This window comes from Pelodiscus sinensis, chromosome 5 (assembly GCF_049634645.1).
Source record: "Pelodiscus sinensis isolate JC-2024 chromosome 5, ASM4963464v1, whole genome shotgun sequence".
NCBI lineage: Eukaryota > Metazoa > Chordata > Testudines > Trionychidae > Pelodiscus > Pelodiscus sinensis.
In genome coordinates this window covers 32,198,750-32,218,952 of record NC_134715.1, presented here as the reverse complement: position 1 = coordinate 32,218,952, position 20,203 = coordinate 32,198,750, and the positions used below count along the sequence as shown (strand labels likewise).

Sequence of the window (20,203 nt, the reverse complement as noted above, 5' to 3'; positions counted from 1 at the left end):
AAAGCCTGAGAACTTACTTTTAGCTAGCAAATCCAAGGGAGCAGCTGTAAAATTGGCAGACTTTGGATTGGCTATAGAAGTCCAAGGAGAACAACAGGCTTGGTTTGGTAAGTAAATCTTTTTTTTTTTTTTTTTAAATAATCTCACATATTTGTTCATCCTCCCAACCCTTCCTGTTTCCACCCTAATAATAATAAATGGTAATAGACAATCATACATAGTAGTGTTGACTATGTAGTGGTTGGCTATTTTGATTGTAATTCACTTTGTACCTTTTACTTCACGTTGCGGTTTTTCCTGAACAGTTTTGAGTACTCTGAATTCTTACAACCTCAGCCGAGTCTTGGAGCTCAGCATTTTGCTAAAATCTTGGCAGATAATATTGTTAAACGCATTTATATGATAGAGGAGCGTAAGTCCTTTCTGTGAGTCACAAGTTATATTGGAGGGTGGAATCTAATGCATCCATTATGCCTTCCAAAAGAGTAAACTTTTCTTTCTTTGTCTCCTAAACACTGTGCCCCTCCCCCTGCTTACGAAGGAAGAAACACAAAAAGTCATGCTGCACCAGAAGGTCTAGCAGAGCTTTTTACGAACCTTCTGAGATGGTAGGGATAGTAGGTGGACGCAAGGGGAAAGGGAGTAAGATCCTTCCAGCTTCAGAAAAGATGGTACAGCCCCAAGATAATTACCCAGTTAGCTCATCCAGGCCTGATTTAATGTAGAAAACATCTACTAATTGCAAATTCGCAATTATCATTTCCAGAAGGTCAAAATAAATGAGAAAAAATGTTTATTCTCAGTCTTGTATTAAGGTATATATGAATAAGGTGTTTGTTACTCAAGAGATAGCAAGCATAAGGCAAAAATATTTAGGACTCCAAAAGAACAATATAGCACAAATGGCTGTAGCAGATGCCCAATCACATGCCTCATAGCTGGACAACTATATTTAAAAATTAAATGAAAAGTCTGGAGTTTGATGTCAAAGCATAAGAATAACAACAAAAGAATAACAGAACAAAAGCAGCAGGTTAACCAATACTGAATGTCTGAAGAGTTGGGTACATAGGTACACATTGTACATATCAGTATCCTTAGTAACTAGTCCAGTGTTTTAAATCATGCTCTGTTTTATAGTGGATTTCTAAAATTCAGAAGATACAAGCCAGCACACTTGATCAAAAATAATATAGAATGTAGTATGCGTGTGTTAACAGCAAAAAAACAGTTGGAAAAAAAAAGCTAGGGAATAAGGAGGAAAAAAAAAGCAGAGAGAGCTTTAATCTGGAGTTACTTTAAATGGTATTTCAATCAAAGGATGAACTTACATTTTGCAGTTTCCCTGGGTCTCTGTAAAAACAATCCTGTACTGATCCTCTGATGCATTTACAGTAAATGTCCTGGGGTACAAGTAATTCAGCAGGGCTGCCACACAAAACTTTAAGGGTATAATGTAAGAAATTATCTAAATTTTTGTGTAGGTTAGTGAAATTTTAACATTATTATATAATTAAAAATAAAGGACTCAGGGGTCTGACATGAAAGCATAAAGCATAGGATAGACCCAGTGTTACTCTAATCAGACAGCACTGTTCAAAGAAGGGGAGGACAAAGTGATTCGAAGAAACCAAAAAGAATCAATTCAAACCTTTACCCAGTTGTTTAAAAACTTCCCCATCTTGGTAAAGAAAGTGTGGAAGTTCTAGGGATGATCACAAGGAGGAGGAAGACTGTGTGAATGGATTTGTTTTCAAAATATTTTTGTATGGATTCAGCTGTTAGCAGTGGAATGAGGAAAGCAGTATGTTGTAACAAAGTAGTTTCTGTGCCTCCTTGCTCCATGCATCTGAAGAAGTGTGTTGTGCCCACAAAAGCTCATGATACTCTATATATCTACAGATATAGACAGAGAGAGAGTTAGGTTCTGAGGTAGTACAGGATCACTCGTTAATTTTTTTCAGTTTTTATTTGTTCTTCTGTTTAGGGATGAAGGGTTCTGTGACTGTTTTAAATCCCCACTTTTTCCACGCGCAAAGTCCTTGCATTGTAAATAAATTGGGTTTAAATCTGCATTAACCTTCATGCAGTTAACTCTTGACTTACACGATTATGAGTTTAGTTTTTGACCCTAGTTTGCTACTGACACTGGTAAAAGTCCAAAACCCATGATGCAAGATGATTTGTTCAGGTTTTTGCAAGGAACATGTATGGATCATGAGTAATTTAGCAAATATAACTAAAAGTAGCAGCAAAGCTGCATAAGCACATGCTAATTAAGTAGCTTGAGTTGATGTACCTTGATTTGTGTTTCCCTGCCATCCTCACAGCAGGAGGCCAATGGGAGCAAATGCTCCCATTGGCTTCTCTTACTCCTAGCAGGAGGCAGAGGACTGGCTGCCGATGGAGGTGTCCTCTGAGTTCAATTTAGTGGGTCTTTACTAGTTCCACTAAATAGAACTTCAGAAGATCGATTGTGGAAGCAACAATCTTCCCTGGAGTTGAAGACATGACCTCAGTGTGTACCAGCAGCGCAAGAATGTACCCAGAGTTCTGGGTGGCCTTGTACAGCCCATCCTAACAGCAGTGCTGCTACAGCTTCACTGCATTTGGGCTAAATTAGGTTGATTACAGCTAGCACAGTGAGTCTGTCTAAGATGTACAGTCTCAGTTACTTTTGTTTTTAGGGTGTATTTACATATATCCTACAATGAAGAAGTTGAACTCCCATGTCCTGCATAGTGACAGCATGTTGACCTTTCTTTCTCTTTCCTTCCAAGGATGATTTTATGTGGTAAATTTTCCAGCAGTTCGTGACTCACAAATACTATTTATAGCTCTGAGCCAATCAGGATTTTTTTTTCTGCATATTATACTGTCCTGCAAAATTGTGGGAGACACAAATTATCTCCTGACGGAGTTGTGCCAAAGTGTGGATTTATGCCAGCAGGGAATTTGGTCCAGAATTTATATCTTGGTTGGAGAATGCAAGAATCTTTTCCCTTTTGCACATTTGTTAATCAAATAAGCTTAATTTCTGTGTAGCTGTTTGTATTATTTTAAAAAAAAATCACTTGGCATTGTTTTCTCAATACACTCCACCCAGTTAGCAGGTGTTTAATCTACTGGAAACATGTCAAGTGGGCTCTGCTGATTTACTGAAGCAGGTGACTCATTACTCCCACATTAAAGTATATGGAAAAACCCTGTGAATTCATTGGTAGCTGGATTAAGTCCTAGTTGAACCTAGTCTAAAACTTAGTGTTACCATGTTTCAGGTTCCCAAAACGGCTGTAGTGAAAAGGCGGGAGGGGAGGGGAGAGGAGTATATGGGAGAAAGGGGTGCATATCTTTGCAAATGTTATATATCTATATATGCCCCTGAGACACACACAAATCCTAGCCAAGGTGGTATAACACAACTGGGTATGTACATGTGAGGTATGGGACAGTGGATAGTAAAACCATCACCAGATCAATTCTCCGGTCATTCAGGCAATCTTATAGACAATCGTACTTCATGGCCATTGGCAAACAAGACAGATTCTACTAAAACTGTGTTGGGGAAAAAAGTCTGATTTATCTCTTTTCTTAATTTAATTTTTCCATAATGCTTAGCATGTTACAAGAAAAATGGGGCAACAGATATTATTTGGTGTCAGTCTTCCATGTCCTAATTTTTGTATTTCTCCTATGAGGGGGGGAAAAAAAGCACCATTGTTTAGCATTTAAAGAGTGAGGAGGAACGTGTAAATTCCATGGGCCAGATTGACTACAGAGTTTGGGCCAGCAAGTGTTCCCAGTCCTGGAAAATCCACAGGGGATCACAGGTGCAGTAGTAGAAAACTGCCACAATGTTAAGGCTGGTAAAGTCTGAAAAATGAATGGCACTGTTTGGAAGAAGACTGCAGCCTGGTTTGGTTTCTGCTGTGAGGAACTACCACTATGTTGCTCTGGTTGGAGCAAGCACTTCTACTCCCTTGGCGTATTTTCCAAAGGAGGGCAATAGTAGTACTACAACCTAGCACTGATTGAGATGAATCCCCATCGTGGCAGAAAGAATTTTGTCAGCATTCAGCATTTTGTACATGGCTCTACGCTAGATTTCCAATTCTGAACCTCCGCATTGATTATCCATTGATGAATCTTCCCATGAGATCCAGCTGGATTTTATTCATGCAGTATTTTCAGTCTTTTTTTAATATGAACATGAGACTGTAGCTTTTCTCTTTGGACAGTAAGTGCACTTGAAATACCATTCAAGTATAAAATAGTGGTAACATTTGTCACAAATCTGGATAGATAGCTGAGTTAGAGTCCAAAGAATATGTTGTGAGATTCCTGGATGATCTTTAGTGACATAGTTGCTACAGCTTAGGGCTCTTTTGTGCTATCCCTGATCAGTCTAGTAACAAACAATCAGCAAAAGTGTTCATAGGATCAGGTATGTGTACTTTTTTCCCTCTCTCTGTAATACATTCAGGGGCTAACTAGGTCATCTAGGAGCTGGCCTGGCTAAAATAGAAAAGATACTGCATTTCCAGGAAGATGGAATGGAAGTACTTTTTCTCTCTGTAACTTTTATGCTTCTGGGACACTGAATAAATGTACTTGCTTGTGATTGTGGAAGGTCTAAAATAGATTTACTGTAGGACATAAATTATGAGAGGGGACTGCCTTGAATCTTTTTGTGAAATCTTCCTCTGTTGCTCTATCACTGGTAACTCCAGCAGTAGTTGCATTGGAGGGTTCATGAGAGACAACAGGATCACTGGGCCCCTTGGCAATGTGTGAGGGTGGCTCTGTGCTCCCAGGGCCTTGGTTAGAAAGGGGGGGTTGGGGCATCTAGCCCCCCCCCCCCCCAGTGCTGCCTGAAAGGCATGGCTCCTGCTAGCCCTCAGAGCTGGCTGGAGCACCCAGGATGGGGCTCTGGACCATGCAGTGCTGCACTCCAGTGGCGATTCAAAAAAGAGCCCAGGGCACCAGCTGCTGCTGCAGCAGTGGTGGTGGCAACTGGGAGCTCCGAGCTACTTAGAATCACCAGGCCCCCAGGCAGTTGTCCCCGTTGACGGCACCCCCTCCCCCCCTACACACACACACATCGACAGGCCTGAGCAGGATTGCACATGGAGTCAAGTGGCTAATGTTTTTATTCCCATGCCCCTAAATTGGACATGGTGGTATCCTGTCAACACCAGGAATCCAGGAGTCTCTTACTGCTTGATAGGATGAATTACAGGTGTCAACGATATTTAGTTTTAAAATCTCCTGTCCGATTGTTTTTAAATCTTGTCATTTAAGAAATACATCATTGGATATACTGTACATAGAGAAGAGATCTGTACTCATGACTGACTGGGTAACTCTCTCCTCATGCTTTCTTCCAGGTTTTGCTGGTACACCAGGGTATCTTTCACCAGAGGTCTTAAGAAAAGATCCCTATGGGAAGCCAGTGGACATGTGGGCATGTGGTAAGAAACAATTTTGAGGAACTATATTTAGCCCACTGCATTTACTCTGTCAACTGAGAATCTCTGTTTAAAGTATTTCTGTGCTAATTTTAAATGTTTCTACATCTCATATTTATTTTTTCAGTAGTTTATTTCAACAGTAGTTATTATTTAAATGTTACAGTTAGCAAATGTGCTGCCAGGGCACTCTTGTCTATACTACTGTGGCAACCATGTCAGAGAACCTAGATACTGCATGATTTTTCTTCAACATGATTCCCATTTGTACTCTAGATTGCGTTTTAATTATATTTAATTACCAAGCTAAATACCAATCTCTCTGTGACATTAGCAACCCAGTTAAAACCAGGTTAACAGTAGGGATGTTAATGTTTAATTATTGAAATGATTAACCAATAAGCCTGGGTTTATTGGTTAATCTTAACAACTATATGCTCCCCCCTTGCTGCCTCTGTATTTGAGGCAGCAAGTGGGGGAGGCTGGAGCATAGGCAGGCTACTTTTAAGCCAGCTCCCTTGCGCGTGCTGGTTGCCACAGAGCCACCTGCTCTCCTGCTGCCTCCCACAGAAGTAGCAGCACAGGGGGCAGGCAAGAGCCAGTGCTCAGGGGAAGCCAACTCTCCATGCATGCTGGTTCTGCAGAGCTGCCTGCCCCTCCCCTTGCTGCCTCCAAAGAGGTAGCACAGTGGGGAGGGGACAAGGAGGGAGAGGGGGAGCGGTGTTCAGAAGGAGCCTAATTAAAAGTGAGGCAGGAGCACAGAGGGTGAGGGGGGCCAATGGGAGCCACCCCCTCGCAGGCAGAAGCTGCTCCTGTACCTTAAGGTGTGATTCAGCTTATGTCCATTGGGGCTAGTTGTATGGATGGATTAATTAGTGCTACTCTGGACTTTCTGCAGGTGTCATTCTCTATATTCTCCTTGTGGGATACCCTCCTTTCTGGGATGAAGACCAGCACAGACTCTATCAGCAAATCAAGGCTGGTGCTTATGATGTATGTGTTGTGAATACTCTTATGGTTGTTTTTAGCTTTAATGAGACTAAGAAGAGAATGAAAACTAAGTAGGAATTAGTTCCTAAATATTTGTTTATCAGCACATTTATGATCCTCTCTTTATGTGTGTAAACATCCTTTTGATCTGTGTTTTGTTAGCATGTTGTCAATATACAATATTTAATATATACCCTGATGCAATATATTTCTATCTGCCTATTTACAGGGTTCCTGTATTTCTACTACTGTGTGCCTTTGCTCACAATACTATAGCTGTTGCTTTTTTAAGGGTAGTATTCAGAGAACTTAAGTTTTCTCATTTTGTTGCTCATTGTTGCCCATTTTACATTTCAGTTAGATGACCTACACAGTATCGTTGATTTACTTACAAGTTTGCGTGAGTGTGTGTGGCTGGGGAAAATGTATGCAAAAAGAGTCTTAACAAGTACACATACTTTGGATAGTATCGGGTAGTATCAAAAGAATTTCTGTCAAATTCCTTTACTGCTCAAAGTCTGGTAGTTGATTAGTCTAAAATCCTTTAAGAATGGTGGTTACTTTTGCCTTGTTCACATTTTTCAGTAATATTTCCAAATTGACACAACTCTAAACTCTGCAATGTACCATTGCTACCAACCCGTTACTTCTTCCTATGCATTACCTTTCATAAAACAGTAGCCTGCCTAAATATGCATAACAATAATGTGATAGAGCCCAGTTCTTCAAGTATTTTGTAGGAATAGTCCTATTGACTCTCTGTGCCCAGCAGTGAACATTGGAAGGATGAGACTTGTAGTTTTGAGGTGTTATAGATTTTACAGTGGAAGACATTTATTTTAGACTAACTGGAATCAAGTCTATTGGTGCTCAACTATTAAGCAATTTAAAGACTTCCTGGTTCAGAAATTGGTACGGCATACAGAGCTTTCTATCTTTTAAGCCCTCCATTTAAGCCTCCTAATGGAAATGAATGTATGGTCTGTCTTGTTCTTATTGCTCAAGTGCCTATTTGCAAATCATGCCATTCCAGTTGGCACTACAGTCACAGCTGACAAGGCAGCAATTACATATGTATGGAGACTGGACTCTGCTTCCATAGAGGTTCTACAGAACAAAGTAGCACACTCTCTCCTCTTTGGTACCTGTTGTGTGGATCCGCAGTTACTTCAGGGCTTTTAGACTTAGAGACTTTAAGGCCAGAAGGGACTACTGTGATAAATCTAGTCTGACCTCCTGAACACTGCGGGCCAAAGAACCTCACCTATGCACTTTTGTAATAGACTAACCTACCTCTTTCTGAGTTAATGAAGTTCTCAAATCGTGATTTAAAAGCTTCAAGTTATAGAGAATCCACCATATTTACTAGCTGAAATCTGAAATCATGACCTAAGCTCAATTTCCATAAACTCTAAATTAATTAATTTAAAAGATGAAAAAACAAGGAGTTTAAGGCTATTTCAGGAAAGCATTCAAGCACACACTTAAATCCAAATCCAGTGTGATTTAAGCACATTCTTAAATGTTTTGCTGATCAGGAATGGGATTAAATACCTGATTAAGTGGTTTCATAAATCAGGGCCTAAACATTAGCTGTCATATAAGCTATTTACATTCCAAGAAGACAATTGAGTGTATGCAGTAATTTGTTTATTATTTTTATTTCGGTAACGTGTTAGGCAGTATACAAAGACACAAAAAAGCACACTCCCTGAATTGAATTTCTTTGCCTACTTTATTTGCCTTGAATTTGTAATTTCATCCTCTGAGTGTCAGTTTGCATCATGTTGTACAACGTGTCCCCGCTATAAGTTGCCCCAGTGTACATCTGTTCTGCACTAAGGTTGTTGACGCTTGTAGGAACTGATCCATTATAAGTCCTCCCATTCCTTGCTCTGAAGTCATGCAAAAAAAAAAAATGGCACAAATGGAAGTTAGCTGCGAGAAAAAAGAATTCCCTACTTTAAGTTGTTTCGCTTTTAAGTCCAAGTTTTTAGAATGTTTCTTGGACTTATAGTGAAAATGGCCTGTATGCATTTCTATAAATGGTGCACTACAAAATAGGTTAACATCTGAAGTAAGAGAGACAGAGAATTACATATATATTTTTTTCTTAAGTTTCCCTCACCAGAGTGGGATACTGTGACACCTGAAGCCAAAGATCTCATCAATAAAATGCTTACCATCAACCCTGCCAAACGTATCATAGCATCAGAGGCACTGAAGCATCCATGGATCTGTGTAAGTAGTTTCCATTTGCCCACCAAAAAAAATTTACGTGCAAAATAGTAGATAGCATTGCACAGATTCACAAGGTTAATGAGTATTTTATTTTATTTTTCATTCATTAGAGCTGTTTCATTGCAATGTAGTTTTATAGAGGAGATAAAATTGTAATTATCTAAGTTTTGTAAACCTACCGTAATTATCATAACTGAGGCTCCAGCCTGAGAAACTGCTCCATGCAAGCAGACACTTATACCCATCAGAGTAGAGATTTCACTGGGGTCCCAGTGGATACAGACATACATTTGCACTGAAGAGAATGGAGAATCATGGCTCTGAAGCCATCATTATTACAGGTTGGAAATCCATGATCTGGCACCCTCTGGACCTGATTGGTTGGGAACGAGGGAATTTGCCAGACCCGGGGAGGTCCCCTGCCATCAGCGCCACAGCCCTTCCCTGCTGCTGGCTCCTTCAGGCCCAGCACTGCTCGCCCAGCTGGGTGGCTGGCCAGGCCAGTCTTCTGCCCTCTACCTCCAGCTCTGGCTAGGGCTGCCTCGGGTGCCCGGTGCCTCGGTGGGGCTGCCTCAGACACCTGGCCCCGCTGATGTGGGTGGGCTCCTGGCATGCCAGCCAAGTAGGGATGTCCAACCCTACTGCTATGGGTGGGCTCCCAGCATCTGATCCAGGGCTGTCGCAGACACCTGACCCCACTGCCATGCTTCTGGTGCCACAGCCGAGGCTGCCATGAGCACTAGCTTTATTGCCTCAGGCCCCAGCCTGGGTTGCCATGGACACCTTTCCCCGCTGCCCATGGACTCAGCCCAGGGCTCTCTGTTCCAGGGACGTCTGTGGTGCTGCTGGGTCACGGATGTTGCCGGACCAGGAAGTCCCTTTTTAGGGAGGAAGAACCTGTATATGTATACTCAGGGAATACAGTATGAAGTAACAATTCTCAGTGTGCTTTGCATCTCCAGGGCAATTCTCAACCCCTCAGGAGATAGGTAAATGCTGCTGCCCCCTTTGTGCAGGTAGGGTGAAACACAAAAACAAGAAGTTAGGGTAGGGATTTGCCTGAGGATACTCTGCAAGTCATTGACAGAGCCACAATGAAAATTGGTATGTTTTGGTGCCCATCTCTGTATTCATTCTAGTAGGCTGCACTTCTCTATCAGACAGCCATACAAGTAATCATTAGTTTCAGATGAAATTAGGATATTAAATATTTCTCTTAAACATTTGATGTTACTGATAATGTTAAATAAAATTTCGTTTATCTTTTTAAAGGAGAATTTTATAGGACGTTACAATTCAGGATGCAATTACTAATTTTTTAAAAAAAGTTATAATTCTATATGGCTAAAATGGTTTGATTTTAGTCACTCTGCAGTCAGACGTAAACCCCACTGATTTAAGTTGTAATTTTTCATAGTAAGGACTAAGTATAGACTGAGTCTACAGTTTTGCATAAGGTTACATTACCATGGATCTCTTCACCCAGACAAAATCTTGGGAACTTCTCAAGCAAAGCTTGATGTCTAGTATGTAGATACCAGTGACGGATAGGAGCTTAAGACTTAAGAATTTGGCTCATGTGGGTTATAATATGCTTGTTCTCCAGTGAATAAAATATAACTCCTATATTTGTGTGTATTGAATATATTCTTTTCTTCTCCCTCAGCAACGTTCTACTGTGGCCTCTATGATGCACAGGCAGGAGACCGTAGATTGCTTGAAGAAATTCAATGCAAGAAGAAAACTAAAGGTAAGAAAGAAAATGTCTTCAGTGGAATTTTAGTAGCAGGCAGTTTCGGAATGATAAGGTGGCATATATTCCAAGAGGATAGCCATTCCTTAAAGGGACGTTATGGTAAATATTACCTATCTAGCGAACCCTTAAAAACAAGGCTATATAAATAAACATTGGGTGTTTAGATCTTTAAATAAGTACATCCATGTGAATTATGCTGCATTGCTTAACAGACAATATAAGGTTGAGCTTTGCTGCATGCATTTCTAGCAGCATTTTTATTGGTTTTTAGAGATCGCTTTCAGCAAATCCATGTGCTACAACATGTACTAAGTTAATATAAATGTAACCTACATCTCCCTCTTGAATCGGATGATAGAGCTCTCTGTTTTAAAAAAATCACCAATATTGGAAAACCTCCCTTAGTTGGTTTTGGGTAGTGTATCTTTTATACGCTTTGCAGCCCAGCCACTATTTTACAGTAGTACATATGCTCATGAACATGCACAAAATAAGAAAGTTATGTATAAATCCCAAGAAGAACACAACTCACCCCAAACAACTAAAGTAAGGGTCTGGGTTTTATTCCCAGTGTCATATGTTTGCAATTTAATTGATGGAGTGGTAACTCTGTGTGTGGACATGTATTTGTGGCCAGACTTTATCACAGCTCAGTAGCAGGGATTTTATCATAGGTGGTAATAGCATTACGAATAGTCTACGGTTTCTTCATTCCCAATGTACTTCACCTTATGCCAATAATGCATGGAAAATCCATCATTCCAGAGTTGATTTAGATATTCAAATGATTTATGATTAAGCAGATTAGCAGATTTGCCTTTTTGGTCTATTCATGTTTAGAACTCTGTATAAATAATGCTAATATAAGATAACATATGTGTACACAGGGTGCCATTTTAACAACTATGCTGGCTACCAGAAATTTCTCAGGTACGTTTATTGAACTCCAAATCCTTATGTTCTTTACTTTTATATATCTGCTTAATGCAATCAGGATCTAATGAGAATTAGGTTAGTACAGTCAAGGTCTCTGATAGTGTGGAGAATGTAAAGTATGATATATGAAAGTTATTTCTTTTTTGCAGTGATTGGAGCAGAAATTACTCCAGCTGGAGTAGATTAAACTAAAAGGATCATTTTGAGCATTTTATAAGGTTGCAGTGGGTTAGCTGTAATAGTTTGGTGACAATGTCTGTTTTCTTTACTGTGAAGGGGAAGGTTTTTTTCATTCTTATTTTTATAATCTTATCAGAGAGACTAGACTAAATACTCCAGAGAGAAAAATTGCAAATGCTAAAGATAACTCTGCAAGTTGAAATGTTATCAAAGAATAATATTTAAAAAGTTAAATTGCATAGTAAAAGTGGGGGTCAAATATGCAATATTAAAATGCATTCTAAACTTTACAGACACAGTTTTGGTTTTATCTGCTATAAAAAGCAATCATGTTGTACATATTTTACTACTTTTCTAGTAATATATCAAATCAAGTTTACCTTTAATATGATTCCTATTTGCGTTTCTAAATACTAACAAACGTGAAAATTCTTCACTCTTCCTTTTTTTGTCATATCGAGCTTCATGTTACAACAACAAAGAGTACTTTCTGCATATGAAATAATAGCTATAAATTTTCCTGAATTTACTCTCAGGTATAGGTAGGTGTTCGTGGAAAATAAACTCTCTAATGGTCAAGCCCAGGGTATAGTTATAATTGTGTCTTAATTAGGAACAGCCACAAAATAATATTATGTTTACATTTACAGTTACATATTTAAAGTTTTTAGTGAAATAGTAAAGAAAAAGTACTAAAAAAAATGCAATACATTCCTGAAAGGGAAATTTGAAAGTGTTAAAACCTTTTTTTCTTCTTCATTCTCTGATTGCCTAAACTTCTCTCCCTTGTTTCTTCTATTCCCCCAACCATCTAATCTCCACCCTGCAGATTAGCCAGACACCTGTATTTGTAGTTATGATATATTTTTGTTTACGTTGGGCTTCAGTTCTTATTTGCAAGGGAGAAGCTGGGAATTACCCAAAGTAAACCTCAATATTTGAGAATTATTCTGGAGACCTCTATCTAACCAGACATTAATAATGCATATAAAACACTGCAAATAGGAGTGCAGGCAATTGAAAAACTTAAGGTGATTTTAGCAGTTATTAATCAGTAACTCTGCAGCAACATGTATCGCAATACGTGTAACACAATAAAATGCGTCAGTGCATTGGGCATGTTTTGAAGAATATCCAGAAATAAATAAGCTACAGCAGGATGCATGTAAGACCAATTGGTTTAGTCTAGTTGGTGTTTGGAATACACATTGCCCTTCTTTGTTAGGTTCCGCTATTTAATATATAGCTGTAACATGTAAAACCATCTTCAGGGATTGTAATTTATATTTGATTAATGTTTCATGAATTGCTAGTAATTTTCAGTTTCCTTTAAGAATTGAATAGAAATGCTTTAGTCTAAGGCTGAGTCTCTTGACAGTAATGGATTATCTTAAAAATGTAAAGCATGTGTATAATTTCTAATCACTCTCCATATAATTGTTTCATATGCATCATATGTAAGTCTAACACCTCTCTGAATAACAAGAATATCATAATCCTTTAAAAATATTGTTTCAGAATGTCTTGGCATGGTGATCAGACTTTTTCATTCATCATTTCAGTGGTTATTTTAAAACATACAGCAGCATTCTGCACTTGAGATGACATTTTAGTTTTTGAGTTATTCATTGAATTTCATTGAAAGCATGCTTTTAAGGTTATTTGTCCATAACAATGTGTTTATAAAAGTGTTTTATTTTTCCTTTTCTTTCTTCCTTGTATGTGGAATGTGTGTTTCTTGTGAGGTAAGACCCTCAGCAATCGAAAGAAACATTTTTTTTGTGTCTTCTAAGCAAAATTGCTGTCTGCCTTGAACCACACTAATCTCTGCTTGTTGTCATAATTTCATTTCTTCTCAGTTTGCTTTCTGGCTTATTAGCAGCATTTTAGGATTTCTTTGTAACTGTTGCTTTTTAATTGTAGGAAATCAGCATGGTCAGATTTTTAATTATTATCTTCCTTTAGAATATGCTTTGCTACTTGCAATTTTTATTCGCAATAGTGTCCTTGCTTACACAAAATGCTTTTAAATAGTATTAGAATTGTATCTCAAGCCAACAAAAAGGCAAGAGAGTCATAGTTTAAACTGGTATTAACACTTCTTTAAATAATTCTGTGTGGGTATTGCAGTATGCATAGTATAGGATATATGCGATGCTTGTTCTGGACATGGAGCTTCTATTATTGTACAGGATTGAAGTATGAAATAGTCCCATAATATGAGATACCATATATGAATCTCATACAAGAGACCTTTCAAGAGACACATTCTTTTACATGCTAGTAGTCCTACATCTGAATGGGAGGAGTAATGGCTGTTGCAACCTTCATTATTACTCCTTTTTTTTTTTTTGTTTATTTTTATTTAAAAATCATAACATTTCCTTAACATGAAAAATATTTTAAACATAGAGCACATCGGAAGGATGTAGATCATATTATGACAAGCCACTTGTAAGAATTTATTTTTTTCTCTAGGTTTTTAGTTCTATGAGTATAAAATAACCTGTGAAACTACTACCCTTCTATTTCCCCCCCCCCCCCCCCCATAGCTTGAAAATAACCATTTTCTACTAAATTAATTTAAGAATTTGATACTCTTCCTACTTTGGCTTTTGGGCTCTGCTGCTGTACAGATAATCAATCAGGAACCAGAGCCCATTGAGCTAAGTGCTGTTCCAACAATTAAAAAAGAAGACAGTGTTTAGTTCACAGAATTTTAAAGTAAAAAAGCAGCATACTTTAAATATAACACACGTTTTTTACAGACAAAAATATTCTGCATTACTGTTTTTAACACGTGGAGATATTGTGTCAGTTTTAGCTTGAAATACATTTTTAGGAATGAAACTTTTCTGTGTCTGAAAAACAGAGGTTTATAATAATGGCAGCAGTGACTGTCTTAACAGTGGTCTGAGTGGATATACAATCATAATTTATTCACTTTTAAAAGGCAGTTTTACAGTTTACAAGATTATACAAGATAACCTTAACGTTATTTCTAAATAAAGTTTCAGTATCCCTTTTACAAATGTGAAAGACACTTTCATGAAGATCTGTTCTTCTCTGCACAGATGCTATGGTTATGTAGTCCATCATGTATAAAGTAGAATCATAGTAATATGAACACTTGACCTAGACACAACAGCGGAATAAAGACGTAGTCATGGAAATGGAGTTGAAGAAGCAGCTTTATCTTCATTAAATTAATCAAGAGAAATGGTATCTCTGCAAACTACATGGCTAAAACAGTTCCAAACAGAATAGGCCGCCCTCCTGCCAGTCAAATAAAGGGCTTTCTCAATCCTGTAAATTATATAAACTCCCATTTAATTGGTTATCTAGTTAAATGTAGTGTTTAACCAGTTAATCAACTAAAGGGGGAGGTTCCCCGCTCAGCTTTTCCGCCCATGGCGTACCATGGGTGGGGGCCTGCTCCCGGGCACTGGTTAACCATTACCTTCTAAGCATCAACCAGTGATGTTACCTGTTCACATCTCTATTTCTCAAGTGTCTGTGATTCCTGCTATTCTTCTTCATGATCAAGATAAAAGTCCAAATGAGTAATGATTCAAATTGTGCGAGACAGTGACACCATCTCCCAGACCCAGCAACACCAAGAGCCAGGTCCAGAGTCTTCCAAGCAAACTGTCTTGCAGCCCTCCATTTCTTTGCACTTTTGTCCTCAGCAACTGCTTCTCTGTGTAACAAGGAGAAGTGGCGGCAAATGAATGCCCCTTCAAAAATTTGTGGACAAATATCAGCACAATGGCTTAGCCACTTAGTCACCTTATATCACCACCGGCTATAACACCATGGACAAGACCTAGAAATTGTGACTCCAAGTTCACCTCTGCATCCTTCAGCTCTTCTTCTGTTCCTCCTCCTGGGTATCTTGCTATGTGCAGAGGGCACCAGGAGTTGGTCACCTATCCCACAAGTAGTATTAAATATATCAAGTCAAAGGGTACGTCTACACTGCACAGCTATTTCGGGATACCTCTGGTATCCTGAAATAGCTATGCCGCATCTACATGAACCTCCTGTTATTTTGAAGTATTTTTTGAAATAATGGGCAAGCTATTTTGCCATCCCGGTAAACCTTGTGCAGGTTAAGGGATGGATCAAAGTAGCACATTATTTTGAAATTTGGCGCTGTGTAGATGCACCAAATTTCAATGTAAGCTATTTTGAAATAGATTCAAAATAAGATATGCAATTTGTGTAGTGTAAGCTGCATATCTTATTTTGAGTTTTGGGTGCTGTGTAGACACTCTCATAGGGACTGGGGGTCAGTAATGTATCTTTTCCATCCACTGAACCAACCAGAAGGCTAAAAGCTGGAATTCATGGCCAATTCTAGCCCTTATATTCCCCTCTACTCCACCATAACCCTGCATGAATGACAGGATACCTTCAGAAATCAAGGCCCTCTAGGATCTCTCTCCTGGTTTGGCTTGGCCACAGACCCCAGTGCCAGCTAGCAAGGTGGGCATTTGTATCTGACAGAAAATCTAATCTCTCCCCATTTCTGAGCAAAAATGTAATAGAAAAAAATGCTGTCATTTTTACAAAATACAGTGGGATCACAATTGGCTGATTTAACTGGGATGTAGGCCAAAAACCAAAAATCAGAATAAACCAGAGAATAGGAGGTAGGGCTCCACCCATCAGCTGTGGCCTGCTGAGCTCCATCTGTCAGCATGACAGGCAAGGAGTCCCAGCCTGTCAGGGCTGACTACCCAAGCCTTGCTGCTGTCAGTGCATTTGGAGGGCCAGATAATGGAGGTTTGGTTAAATGGGGTTCTACTGTATACGAAAATGTACTTCCTTGGGAGTACATATTCACTCATAAATAAAACAAAACAGTAAGTGATAGCCACATTTTGTGACTTGTTCTTGATATTTTTGGCCGTGACCCTGCAAGCATTGACTCCTGGTGAATAATTCAGTTGAATTCAATGCATCTACTCATACAGTTAGTTATATGCCTAAGCCTTTGCCAAGTCAAGGCTCCGTGTGTTTGCTCATACTCTAATGCGCAGATTTTGGAAATTTGCAGAAGTTTGCTCTGTGAAATACTGAGGTTCTAATAGATATGGCAGTTATTTAATGCTTAATGCTCAGTGTAGATCTTGACAAAATCAAAGTAGCAAATCTAAGAAAAGTGGTACTGTGGCTTAAGTCCAGTAGTTTGGGATTTCTCAAGTAATGTAAACATTCCATTTCCTAAATGTAAGGAGGCAGGAGCCAGAGATAAAGTGCTTGCTTTGCTTTAAACCTGTTGAACTTTATTGGTAACCAGCTGACATTGATTTTATTCTCTCGTTTTACAGCAGCAAAGAGTTTACTGAAAAAACCTGATGGAGTCAAGGTAGGTTAAACAAATGCACCAAATTATATATCATGCAGTCTCTTTGTCCTTGTACTCTTCCAAATTCTGTTGCCTTTGCAACAGGAAATAACTTAATCTCTTCCTCATAGCTTGTGTTATGAAATGGTTCTCACTGTATATTTGAAAAAGTTAGTTTGTTTAAACTCAAAATAATATACCAGAAAAGAAATAGCTGAAAAAACTCTGCTGTTTTATTAAATAAGGTTAGCAAAATACTGACAGGAATATTTCCTTTGCTTTTTTCATTGAAAGTGTAATCATGTTGTTAGTGACTGACTGACTATTTTTAGCTGCTTAATGTAAATGAGACTTTGGTCATGGGTGTGTTTTAGGTTTTCAGTTGTTGGTATGAATCTGCTCCTTTCGTGCTTTGTTTCCTTGAATTCCCATTTAAATTGATGCAACATCAGAAACTTACTGATAGTTTGGGTACACCCACATGAGATACATTGTACTGTACTAGGAGTACTTGGTGTGTTTGGCAGAAGTCAGAGGGTTTAAGAACTAGGTGAGTAAGCTCCTCCTGATTAATAGACTTTGCTAAGAATGGAAACATGTTGGCAACTTTCATAGATGATTTAGAGTTCGTATTTTCATATCACAAGGTCCCACAGGAGGAGAGAGACTTCACAAATGAATGTTCTGAAAAATAACCAAGACAAAAAATCACTGAGCATTGAAAAATGTGCTCTTTCTCTCAGAGGATTCCTGAAGACTAAATAAAGTACCTCAGCTTTCCTTAGAGAATACAAAGTTTCTTCCCTTTGCAGTTCTGCCTCATTTCGTGGGAGTGTATCTTAGATCAGAATTTTAGTTTTTTGCTTAAGCTTTTTTCATAAATACTCAATTAAAGTAGGTTTATCCCACACACACACACACACACACACACACACATGTGTTAAGGTTCTTAAAATGAATTCAGTATTCTAAAATGAATTCAGTATACTATGACCTGAATGTTATGCGAAGTCAAATAATAGTCATCTTAGAATAAAGAAGCATGTCATTCTGTACAATTAGGTCATTGCAATACACATTCCTTGACATGTCTTTGTGGAATGCAGGAATTTTATGTGTTCCTTTCATGCTAGTATTTTTATAAATACCATTCTTCCTACAGGTTTATAATGGTATCTGATGTATCTCATTTTTTATAGAAATATGACTGACAATTGTCCTCAATGGTTTGGTAATATTAAACTTGTTGGAAACTGATAATTTTTGTTTTTTGGGACGTATCAGGTTTTTGGGTTTGGGTTTTTTTTGGCCATTTTCCTGCTTAGTTATGTGAAGCAAGGGAGGGAATATTGACCAGTGTGGTATCTTTATTTTTAGCATTTTTCACATGTAGAAATTTCTCCCCACTCTGCAAAAAAAAAAAAAAAAAAAAAAAAAAGTGTTTCCTTTTCTACTGCAGCTTAGGCTGTCTTTTTTTTAAAACAAAAATATACTGTACTCCATGCATTGATACTTTCAATCCAACCAGTCACATTTTCTTTTTTTCCTTTTCTCTCTGACTGGTCAATTCAGAAAAGGAAGTCCAGTTCGAGTGTTCAAATGATGGTGAGGATCTTTATCTGCCAGATTTTTTCCTCCGGTGAAACATTCACACTTAGAAATCAAATAATTGCATTTAATCTGTTAACATAACTTAAGAAGCTGCAAGACTTTTAACATGCAAACTTGTGACTTCTAAGCCAAGAAGTGCTACTTGCCATGTGTAATTAATTGTTCCACAATTTTTTAAATCAAGATTTTTAGCTATAAAAATATAAATACAAAGAAGTAGATGTAACATTGGCCAATGCAGCTGTCTTTAGGACACTAATAAAAACAGTATTTGTTTTAGTCTTCCATTATTTTAATCTCCTTGGATTTAAAATTAGTAACATTTAATTAATAAATGGATAATACTTATTATGGAGATTATTAACATAGATACTATGTAATAATTCACATAGACACTTTTAAAAAATTAATTAATTGCAAGATTTGGGAAATTGCTAGAACTTTTACTCATATAGTATGAATATGGTTCAACATCAGGAATCCATTCAGACACACCTCCCTGCCCCTGCTACCCATCCTTTTAAAAAAAAATTCACGATAAGAGCCAGTTTTATTGATTCCAGCTTTAAGTGAGTGCACATCCATTATTCAGGACACTTTTAGGTGATTTTCAAAACCTTTTGTACATTTTTATTGTCCCTTGAAATCAAGTGATAAATGAAAGGATGGTTGTTTATTTTGTTTTGGGGGACATAGTACTTTTAGACTCAAATCATAAGGTTTTTCAGTGTGTTTCAGTGTCATTTGACTCACATCGGGATGCCATCTCATAGTCACAGACCACAGCAGACATACTGCCTTTCCTTCTCCAGACCCCCAACCCAATTCCCTTTCTAGTCCAGGACCTCATCCCAAGACCTCCTCAACCTTTGCTCAGATTTCATCTCAAGAACCAATACAAAAACTCCCTTCCTCCAGCACCAGAATCCCTAGGCAGTTAGTGACCATCCTCCTATTTAACTGGCATTGATCCTGAGTTTTGGAAGACTGGCGGTGAACCCGGCAAGGTAGTGCAACATGACACTTCACCATGCCTATCTGCCACTGATCCAGCTATTGGAGAGGCACATATTCCACTTCCTTCCCAACTGGTCACTTCGTCATGGACAAACAGACTTCCCATTGAAAAGCAGAAAATTTTTGTTATGTGTAAATGGCCTATATCATCTTCTAGTTGGGGACGGTTGCTCATGTAAGAAAATAGTTCGTTTTAGTATGGAAGTACAGCCCATTTAGCAGATAAGGTGGGATATTTTTCAGCATCCCAAGCACACTGTGTGTCTGCTCTTATGCTCTGCAGAAACACCACATAGAATGCTTAGAGGATTTAAATCCCAAGACACCATTTTATACAACTTTTATAAGATATGTATGTAAATCAATAATACTGAAGACACTATGGCCCAACCCAACTGTTTGCTCTGAGAGAGAGAGATCAAGAGAGAGAGAATGTGTGTGTGTTGCTATGAAAGTTAAAAGGTGTTTCCTGGCAACCACAATTTTCGTAGCAAAAGTTTTCTTACCTGACAGAAGTACACCAATTTAGAACAGTTTTCCATAGTCACTTAATTAGTTGGCATGAAAATGTTGAATTTCGTTTTTTCAATAATTTTCCCTTTCTGTTAAAATAAATGTAATAAAGGTGATTTAAAATATATAAAACCTATC

At 38.3% G+C, this 20,203-nt stretch overlaps 1 protein-coding gene and 1 long non-coding RNA gene across 19 annotated transcripts in view; one reads left to right on the top strand and one right to left on the bottom strand.

Annotated features, from left to right (window-relative positions):
* The window catches only part of CAMK2D (calcium/calmodulin dependent protein kinase II delta), a 260,546-nt gene that overhangs the window by 189,322 nt on the left and 51,021 nt on the right, over window positions 1-20,203 (top strand). For 6 of the 18 annotated variants that reach the window (XM_014571578.3, XM_025182686.2, XM_075929802.1 and 3 more), the window contains exons 7-13: window positions 5-107; window positions 5,388-5,471; window positions 6,367-6,461; window positions 8,577-8,699; window positions 10,366-10,449; window positions 11,343-11,385; window positions 16,908-16,945. In XM_014571578.3, the coding sequence (XP_014427064.1) occupies window positions 5-107; window positions 5,388-5,471; window positions 6,367-6,461; window positions 8,577-8,699; window positions 10,366-10,449; window positions 11,343-11,385; window positions 16,908-16,945 (570 nt within the window). Of the gene's footprint in view, window positions 1-4; window positions 108-5,387; window positions 5,472-6,366; window positions 6,462-8,576; window positions 8,700-10,365; window positions 10,450-11,342; window positions 11,386-16,907; window positions 16,946-18,496; window positions 18,530-20,203 lie in introns of all 18 variants that reach the window. The other 12 variants (XM_075929803.1, XM_006119242.4, XM_025182687.2 and 9 more) reach the window with 3 other exon arrangements.
* On the bottom strand, window positions 8,175-9,018 carry LOC142829568 (uncharacterized). Its single transcript, XR_012904087.1, has 2 exons — window positions 8,879-9,018; window positions 8,175-8,353 (listed from the first exon to the last, which is right to left on the bottom strand). It is a non-coding gene; the product is annotated as an uncharacterized LOC142829568 (long non-coding RNA).